General features: G+C 42.1%; 1 protein-coding gene across 1 annotated transcript; it reads right to left on the reverse strand.

Annotated features, from left to right (window-relative positions):
* Nucleotides 1-1,989: 1,989 nt before the first annotated feature.
* LOC109240367 lies at nt 1,990-3,054 on the reverse strand. Its single transcript, XM_019406998.1, has 2 exons — nt 2,866-3,054; nt 1,990-2,817 (listed from the first exon to the last, which is right to left on the reverse strand). The coding sequence occupies exons 1-2, from the start codon at nt 3,052-3,054 to the stop codon at nt 1,990-1,992; spliced, it is 1,017 nt and encodes a 338-aa protein (XP_019262543.1).
* Between the last annotated feature and the right edge of the window lie 7,346 nt (nt 3,055-10,400).

Genomic DNA, 10,400 nt, shown 5'->3' on the forward strand with positions numbered 1-10,400 from the left:
ACATCACATTGGTTATTTGAAAATTCCCCGCCCGGATTTGGAGAGGGACAATAGCACTCGCATACCCTTGATTCGGTAATACTTTGGGAGCCACTCTTGGAGGTGGGGGAGGAAGGTCTGGAATGTTCTCATTAGCATTGGCCTGATGGCCTCGTCGTGGTTCGGGAGGTACGAGAGGCACCTCATCCTCTCCAATTTCATCAACCTCCTCCCCCGTAAGCACATTTCCAAGAGGGTCATTAGCATTTAAAGCCATTTGGTACCTGTAGTAATCACACACACACAAATTAGTAACCAAGAAGGAAAGAAGAACAACACACAAAACTAACTAAATAGACAGCCAAAACCGTTAGCTCCCCTGGCAACGGCGCCAAAAAGTGATCGCAGCCAACTCCACACTACTAATAAGTAGCAAGAGAGGGTCGCAATAGATTTTATTCGATTTGGGTCAGGATCGAATCCATAGAGAGCTAGGATTAGAATCGAGTATCTATCTAGTTTAGGATTGCGTATGTGTTCTTAATTGGTCTTCTATTCATTTTTGGTTTTTCTTTATATTCTACTATGATCAATCTACAAATGATAATTGCAACTAAATTATGCTAAGAGTAAATTGCTACAAGCTGTATCTAATGGTTTAAAAAGGCACTAGGGTAGTGACTTTCACCTAGGTGGCTAATTGACGGGTAATTGCATCTAAGGCACGATTGACATGATTGGGGAAATATGTTATAACCATTGCTCAATACTACCCACTCTACACCTCTCGGTAGAAAGAGTGGTTTTGCCCAATTGACTCTCTCAAGACCAATTAGGTATGCACATTTGCCCAAGCAACTAGGGTTCAAGTCGGGTATTACTCTCTCGAGGTTTAACCCTTTAATTGGGACTATCAAATCTCTTGAGACCATCCCAATTCCTTGTTGAGTCAATTTTGGAGACTTAGGCTCTCTTTCTCAAGAAGAGCCCAAGTCAACTTAGCACAAACTAGTGTTTGCAACCACTAATTCATAAATTAAACTATAAAATTGGCCCAAATAACAAACACCCATAGTCAATCTAACCTTAAATCACAACACCCATCAATTACCCACACTAGGGTTGAGCCAAAACCCTAGCTAATGGGTCTAGATACTCATGCTTGAAGAGAATATCAGAGAAATAGATGAAGAGAAAGACATATTAATTAATTACTAATGTAAATACAAAGATTCAACGATTAAAACTAAGTAAAAGTGCCCAAAATGGCTAAGAAATGTCTTCTCACGAGCGCAACTAAAGTCTGATAATATTTGATACCCTAAAAATGGAAAAATGTTCTATTTATACTAAGCTGAAAATACTGGACAAAATTTCCCCTGCGGGGTCAGTGCGGACCGCACAAAATGGTGTGCGGCCGCACTAGGCTCTTGAACTTGAAATTTTGACTCTCTGAACCCAGGCTCCGCGGACCGCACAGAATGGTCTGCGGCCGCGGAGACTTCTAGCGCGGTCCGCACAAAGTCGACCGCGGACCGCACATGCTTGAATCTTTCCACTTGGCATCTCTCTGAACCTTGCCTCTGCGGACCGCACAGAATGGTAGTGCTGCCGCGGAGGTCCACCGCGGACCGCACAAAGTTTAGTGCGGCCGCATTGCTTCGAAGCCTGAAATGTTGAGTCTCTGAACCTCTCTAGTGCGGACCGCACAAAGTGTAGTGCGGCCGCACTAGGCTTGTTTTTCCTGAGTTTGTCTTGTCTTTTGGTACTTGTGCAGGTTTTACTCCTTTTGAGCTGATCTTTGACATCTTGTCACTTTGTTGATCAAACCTGCAATCAAGCACAACTTATGAGCCTTTTGGGACTATTTTGTATGAAATTATAATTAAAGCATAAGCACAAAAGGGTATAAAATGCGTCAAAATCCCTAGTTATCACTGCGGGCCTTTGCGCCATGTCGTCTTGGAGGCAAAACAAGTCATCCATGATCCGTCGAACAAAAATCATAACTTAAGCGAAGAACATGGATCTGGTCATGCCTTCACACTCGTTGCATTTCATCACAATGTAGTCCACAATTCTCCTAACCCTTTCCCTGATAATACCCTTCTCCTGTAGCAACCGTCCGATCTGCTGAGATCTGGCACCCAAAACTTGTTCGGCTGTATGGTTTTGCTCTTGAAGCTGCTGAAGGTCATTCTCTACCTGTGCCATTAGGGCATAACAATGCTCCCTTTCTGCTTTGACATCACTTGCCTGCTTGGCCATCTCATTCTCCAGGATATTGACCTTTTTCTTTATACTCACCATCCCTTTGTCATACTTCTCCTTTAGTTGCCGAATGAAACTGGCCCATCCCTCCGAATTCTTTGCTAACTTATCTCGGGCATTTGCTAGCTCCGCTTCAGTCTTTTGCAATTCATCCTCAAAATCACGCACCTTTTGCATAAGGTTGTAGATGAGCTTTTCGTCTTTTCTGCTCCTGCCCGGGTTCTCAATTGCTATTCTCGTTTTTCGAACTTGGGCTCGGAGAGCTTCATTCTCTTGGGCCAACTTTCTTCTCTCACCTTCGGCTTCTTGTGCTTGGAGATCATTGTTGAATTCTATGTTTCTCAGCTTCTCTTTCAAGGCATGAATCTCAGCTTGATATTCCTTTTCCTTTTCTCCCCAGGCCACCCTTTCTTGGATTTTGTCATCAAAAGCTTGAACATGAGGTCTTTTGGTAGGCCTTTCGGGCTCGGGCCCGGGCTCAGGCTCTGGCTCGTTGTTCACACAAGACCTTTTCTCGAACCATGTAGCATAATTTGGATCCACTTCCCCCTTTGCGACATCTAGTACCTGGGTGCCATTTTTCAGATACCGGCAGCCATTCTAATCCTGCTGAACTAAAGCCTCGGGCAATGCAGCTTCTGGATGTAGCTCAATGACCTGGGTGGTTAGATCTTCATCTTCGGGCACAATCTGATATCTTCCTAACTGCCTCAAGACCCTCTGCGGTGCATATGGCTGGATACTCCTCACACCCATCAATCTCAGGTAACCCTTGGTAGCAGTCATGTATATGGCTTCTGTCATCGGGAGCCATCCTATAGTCCACTCGACCTGACTTGCTTTGAGAGATTTCAAGTGGGAGACCCAGGCTTCAAACCCTTTTGGCACGTTGTAGTCCTTTATCCGTTCCTTATAAATTGTAATGAAGTTATCCGGGCTCGAACCATAACTCATGAATTTGGGGTGATGGCGAAGATGCTCGATCAACCACATTTGTAGAATTGAGCCCCAGCTTTGCATAATGTCAATGCTCGATAAATATCTGCCAGCACTAACGGGACAAGTGTATGATCTTCCTTGGTAGTGAGGATTTGTGCAATTCTGACCATACGAGTATCCACTGTCCCTTCCTCATCTTGAAAAACCATGATCCCTAAAAACGCCATAATAAAAGCGAACCGGTGATGAATTTGCCAAAGGCCCTTATTTTGTTTGTTGCTCAAACCCTTTTCATGTGTTTCGAACCCAGCTGAGTACCCGAACCTGAAGTATAAGAAGTGGAAAGAACAACACCCTTTGCTTACATGGGCCTTCTTCATCTGTTTACTGATATTCAAGAGGTCAAAGAACTTGTGCACAGAAGGAGCCCTTGGAAATATAAGTTGTTGCTTCCTCAAGTCCCGGCCAAACTCGATGTACCCGGCCATTTCCTCCAAAGCAGGGGTAATCTCAAAATTTGAGAAACGAAAAACATTGTGGACAGGGTCCCCAAAAGTTACCAAAGCCTTGATTAAATCCTCCCGGGGTTTGATTTCCAAAATGTTTATAAGGGCACCCAACTATTTTTTCACCCACTTTTGACCATCTTCATCTAGATCATTCCACCACATACGCAGGTGTAGCCGAGCCTGTTCTCTGACCACTTCTGACGGGTTCTGGGCAGTGTCCGTTTGTGACGGGTCCTGGACAGTATTCATTTGTACCTGTAGAGGGTTAAGGTTAGGGTTGACTCTGGTGGACCTTTTTGTAAAAGAGGTTTTTTTTTCAACTTCTAAAAGAAAAATCAAGGACCATGACTCCCTCCCCTATATGCTAATTTAGCAAAAATGGTCATTTTTGCAAACGTGGCCCCTTCAAAATTTCAAATAAATTTTGAGGCCGGGAGAACTTCTTTATGGCAAAATGACACTTTACCGACAGACTTGTCCATTCTTTTACGAAAATAGCCCTTCGACAACTGAAGATACTCTAGGGCTATCTTGGCAGGAACGGCTCAAGACATTACAAAAGCTGGATCGGCTTATTTCGACCAAAACTCCAAACTACATTTATTTGACCTTTGACTCTTTTTTTTTTCTTTTTCCAAAAATAAGGCCGAACCTTATGTAGGTTGCCTACGTATCCCACATCCGGTGAGAATCAGACCTGCATAGTTCGGTCAGCTTTGACATGCTTGAAGAGGACACAGTATAATAACTCTCTTTCTGTTTTTTTTTTTGAAAACTTTTGGCAGAGCTTTGGGACATTTTCAAATACCGAGGATTTTTAAAAACCGGGCTTTATTTCCTTCCCTACATCACTCTTGGTTTTTCTTTGCTTTATTTTTCCTAGCCGATCAGCATGCAAGCCAAAACAAATAAATGTTCACATAGCACATAGGATGCATCAGGATGGTCTGTTATTTTGGGGTACACCTGTCCTAGACGGACCCAACCCTTGTGTTGAGTCCCCTAAATCAACTGCACATGATGCAAACAAACGCTCCTACTAGGGATCCGGTATGAGGCTATGTTTTTCAAGGTTTAAAACCTGGGGTTGTGTTCTAGAACTGGGTTACCCGAGCGGACAATTGGGGCCGAAGAGGGGGCAACGTACCGGGAGTACTAATGTTTGCCCGACCTTGTTGCTGGCCCAACCTCGTTCTATTTGGTATAATTTCTACAGAAAAAGCGGGCCACGCGAACGTGTTCACCATTTTCAGAAGACTCAGAGGGGAGGCATAAGAAGACAGTTATATACAATTCAAACAATATTAAAGCGGTAAACAGATAGCATTTAGCACAAAAGGTTGACAGAATACAGTAATATTAACAATAAATGAAGCCAAGTAAAAATCATTTTAACAAGCTCAAATTCTTGAACCCTGAACTAGAGATTCGGGGTTCTGTTCTCCGGCAGAGTCGCCAGAGCTGTCACACCTCCTTTTTACTATCCCGAAGGGTGTAAGGGAGTTTTTTCCCATTTAAGTGACAATTGAAACGGGATTAGTATTTCAAGATCAGAGTCGCCACTTGGGATAATTTATGGTGTCCCAAGTCACCGGTTTAAAATTCCGATCGAGGAGATTTTACTTTGTTTACTGTCTGCGAACACAAAAATCCGGGTAAGGAATTCTGTTAACCCGGGAGAAGGTGTTAGGCACTCCCGAGTTCCGTGGTTCTAGCACGGTTGCTTTGATCATACTTGGCTTATTAAATTGTTTAATTACTGATTTTAGAACCTATGTGCATTTGCCTCTTTTAATTAAGAAATTATCTTGAAACGGGTCACGCATACGTGTACCCATTTGTTTGGCGCGTCAAAAATCATGTCACGTGAACGTGTCCGCAATTAATAACGCTTTATTATTATTAAGAAAGTTTGGCCGAAGTTGCGAACGCATACTCCGGTTTTGTTTTTAGAAATCACAATCGTGTCACGCGAACGTGTACCCAACCGCGATAATATATTAAACGTGCCTAAAGCAGGCTACGAACATTTGTCATTTTTATATCTAAGTCATGAAATTAATACGAGGGCCATGAATGATTAAATTGTGGATGGCGCACCTCGAACTATATGAACTAAGTTGAATTAGTGGTCCATTAACAACAATTTTATTATTAAGGAAAGTTGATCGAAGTTGCGCGAACGCATACTCCGAATTGTTTTTTTTAGAATCTTAATTATGTTACGCGAACATATACAAAATCACGATGGTATTTTAAACGCGCCTAAAGGCCTTTCTACGAATATTCATTCTAAAATCTAATCAAAGTCTTGTGAGGGCCATAGATAATATTGTGAAGATGGCACACCTCAACCATTTTAGGAGTCATAATTAAACTGGCCCTAGGACGCTTGCAATTTACAAATGATCCAAATTCCATAAAGATGTACGTTGTGAGTGTGAATAGGCCACAGGCTATTTCAGTGAAGTGGGCCGGCGTTCAAACTCCTTGGCCATTGAGGTCAAGCAATCAAATTTACTGAGAAAATGACAAGAGAATTGGACATTAGAGGTGAGCCCAGAATGGAAAAGCAAGGGGGATGAAATACACGAGCCTGGCTTGGGTCAGGTGGTCTTACTTGGGCCAATTAACAGGCCAGGCCACTTTAAGGGATGCCATTAAGCACCCTTACCCTCTGGGCTACCCTGTTTTGCAGCCCTTGAATTATTAATTACCTTGAGTAGCCCAAACACTATCAAGCTAAATCAATTGCATCAAAGTAAATAAAGGATATTCATTATCAAATTCAGATTCAAACTGTCAGAGAGTTGAACATTATACAATTAACGAAATAAAAGTTCCACCCGTTTGAAAGTTAAAATCACTGTTAACTGTTGCTGAATTCATACGTAGTAGGGTATCCTAGACATTTGAATCAAGTGTTATAATGGTGTATAGCTTCTAAGCTCATTCAGATGTTTACAACCAAAGCTTAAAACAACAGAAACATGATGAGGGCTAACCTTGGACATAACATCACTACTAGAGTTAACCAACTCAACCAAAATCCAACAAAGAAATGCTACTCGTCTAAATTAAATCCACAATATGATAGTCCAAACACACAAGTACTCGAGAAAGAATTTAACCAAGCTAGAACTAAAATGACAAATCAAAGTCCAAATACAATCTGAAAATGCACTGTTCATAGCATGACTCAATACAGTACAATTCAAATAGTAAAGCTAATTCAATAAGGAAAACATGATTAGTCTTTGAAGAATAGGGACTAGTATTCAGCAAGTTCATATTCATTCCACAAATGTCCAAATCGACTACATGGCTTCACAATGCACTTCACATGTAAATGAGGGCCAAGAAGTACTTGGGACAGAAATTAGAACAAGAGAAAGATGAGGAAATCAACAGCAGCAGGAGAATGTAAATGTCACGACCCGGATTTCCCACCCTCGGGAGTCGTGATGGTGCCTACTAGTGAAAGCTAGACAAGCCAACCAACTGAATTATTCACCTGGTTTCCATTTTTAATTCAGTTACAATTTAGAACACACAATTAATAAACAACAAAATTTAATAGGCGGAAGACTAAATTTAAAGTTGTAATACCACTGCTAATACCATTCTATAACAAATCTACCCAAGACTGGTATCACAACTTCAAAGACTGTCTAGGAGTACTACAAATAAAGGTCTGAAAGAAATAAATACAACAATGTCTCTGGAAATACGTGAAAGAAACAAGAATAGCAGATAGAAGGAGACACCAAGGCCTGCGGACGCCTGCAGGACTACCTCGGGTCGCCTGATGAACAAGAAACGGCAATCTCACTGCGGTCCGAAATTTACAGCACTGGGATCTGCACAAAAGAGTGCAAAGTATAGTATCAGCACAACCGACCCCATGTGCTGGTAAGTGCCTAGCCTAACCTCGGCGAAGTAGTGACGAGGCTAGGACCAGACTACCAAATAAACCTGTGCAGTTAAATCATATACAGCGGAAATAGAAGCAGATAATTACAACTAAAGTTGGGCGGGGGAAACATGTTGTGAGGAGTAACAGGTAACAACAGAATAACAATAGAAAAGCGTAAGGAACACCATAAATCAAATACCAGCAAAAAGGTAATAAGAAACAAGTACACTTGTAATGCCGTTGCAGGCATGCAACCCGATCCCATTTCATATAATACCATTGCAGACGTGCAACCCGCTCCCATTTCATATATTTCCGTTGCAGGCGTGCAACCCACTCTCATTTCATATATTACCGTTGCAGGGGTGCAACCCGCTCCCATTTCATATATTACAGTTGCAGGCGTGTAACGCGCTCCTTTCGTATATTACCGTTGCAGGCGTGCAACCCGCTCCCATTTCATATATTATCGTTGCAGGTGTGCAACCCGCTCCCATTTCATATTTCAACACCAATCATAAAAGAGTCCCAACAAGGAAACAATAATATAACAACAACATCCCTGCAAGGGAACAATGATATAACAATAACATCCCGGCAAGGGAACAATAATATAACAACAACATCCCGGCAAGGGAACAATAATATAACAACAACATCCCGGCAAGGGAACAGTAATATAATCCTCATATGAAGCACAAATAAACCACAACAGAGTCATAACAATTACAATACAAGACTCACGGGCATGCTTGACACCGGCATATAGATACTTGTTACCATGCCTATAAGTCGTACTCCATAGTTAACACATAGCAATTAAGACACAACTCATAATCCCTCAAGCTAAGGTTAGACCAAACACTTACCTCGAACTTCCACGGCCAACTCAAGCCTCAAACACCGCTTTTCCTTTTGAATTTGGCTCCAAATCAATTGTATCTAGACATAATCGACTTAATAACATCAATAAACGCTAAACAATCCAGTTCCAATGCTTAGTTATAGCTTTCCAATCATTCTTCCCAAAAAGTCAAAAATTGACCCCGGGCCCGCTTGGTCAAAACACGAGGTCCGGACCAAAACGCGATCACTCATTCACCCACGAGCCCGAGTATATAATTAGTTCCAAGATTCGACCCAAAACGAGGTCGAAATCCCAAATATACAAAAGCCTTAACTCTACCCAAATCCCTAATTTTCTACCCTTAAGAACATGATTTAAGCCTAGAAATCTAATGGGTGTTATTGGAAATTGAAGAAAATGAGTCTAAGATTACATACCTATGGATTTGTGGTGAAATTGTCTTTCAAAAATCACCCAATTTGGAGTTTGGAAGAAGAAGTTACGAAATTTTGGTTAAGTCCCGTTTTGGCTTCTGTTTTAAAATCACTGGACAGGCCGATAGACCTGTCGCGTTCGCGATGAGTCAAGCCTAGGTGACCTCGCGTTTGCGATGAAGGCTCGCATTCGTGGATCTTTGACTCCTCGAGCCTTCGCGTTCGCGAGCCAGTGGTCGCGTTCGCGATGAACAAAAATGTGAACCCCTCCCCCAGGCCATTAGCCTACGCGTTCGCGAGTGCGTGGACGCGTTCGCGAAGGGTACTCCCCCCACAGCCTCGTGTTCGCGTCCCAAGCCCCGCGCTCGCGAAGAACAAACCGACACTTGAGGAATATGCCTTACGCGTTCGCGAATGGGACCACGCGAACGCGAAGCACAAAATCTCTGTACATTGAGAGCAGTAAAAACCTGCAACTTTTTCCAAGTCCAAAACTTTTCGAAACCCATCCGAAACTCACCCGAGCCCTCGGGACTCTAAACCAAACATACGTACTAACTCAAAAATATCATATGAACTTATCCGTGAGATTAAATTGCTAAAATAACCTCTTAAACAACGAATTTAGCATAGAAATCTAAGAAAAATCTCAAAACTTTCAAAGTAGGAATTTTCACAACTACGGGTACGAATCACCTCAAACGACTTCCGTTTCTTACCAAATTTCACAGAATCATCTTATTTCACATATACGACCTGTAACGGGCTCCGAAACCAGAATACGGGATACCATCAAATTCTAAATCCATTTCATTTCCAAAACTCATAAAAATTTCCAGAAAACAATTTTCTTTAAAAATTCATTTCTCGGGCTTGGGACCTCGGAATTCGATTCCGGGCATACGCCCAAGTCCCATATTATTCTACAGACCCTCCGGGACCGTTAAATCACGGGTCCGGGTGCGTTTACCCAAAATGTTGACCGAAGTCAACTTTTTCAAGTCAAAATTTCAATATTTTTCACAGATTTTCACATAATAGCTTTCTGGATACGCGCCCGGACTGCGCACACAAATCGAGGTGATACTGAAAGAGGTTTTTGTGGCCTCGAAACGCAGAATTCATTTTAAAAACAAGTGATGACCCAAAACAGCACATTAATTTTAGCTTCCTTAGACTATTTTCAACCCCAAACAAACAGAGATTCCTTGAAAGTTTTAGAGTTCTGACTAACAATGAAGATTAAAGAGCAAAACCAAAACATATTTCAGCCAAAGGATGCAGGAAATTTTCAGTATTTTTTCAGAGTATCAAAAGCTACCCCAAAATGAAGGGGAAAAGGTCTTTATATAAGCATGCCTAAGGCAGCCCTAACCTGAAGCTAATTCCCCTTCTACCCCTTATTTTCTTGGCCATTTTACCCCTTTTGCCGCTCTAAGTATCTGAAAACCTCCCTTCTCTTAACAAACGAGCCCCAACGTTATCCTCCAGAAGCTTCCCCCCAA

Source organism: Nicotiana attenuata, unplaced genomic scaffold (genome assembly GCF_001879085.1).
Source record: "Nicotiana attenuata strain UT unplaced genomic scaffold, NIATTr2, whole genome shotgun sequence".
Lineage (NCBI taxonomy): Eukaryota > Viridiplantae > Streptophyta > Magnoliopsida > Solanales > Solanaceae > Nicotiana > Nicotiana attenuata.

What these genes read in the sequence shown, in the direction of transcription:
- LOC109240367 (XM_019406998.1), bottom strand. Translation starts at nt 3,054, where the DNA reads ATGACAGAAGCCATATACATGACTGCTACCAAGGGTTACCTGAGATTG. An exon ending in CTGCATTGCCCGAGGCTTTA is followed by an intron (nt 2,818 to 2,865) that starts GTTCAGCAGGAT and finishes AATGGCACCCAG; the next exon opens with GTACTAGATGTCGCAAAGGG.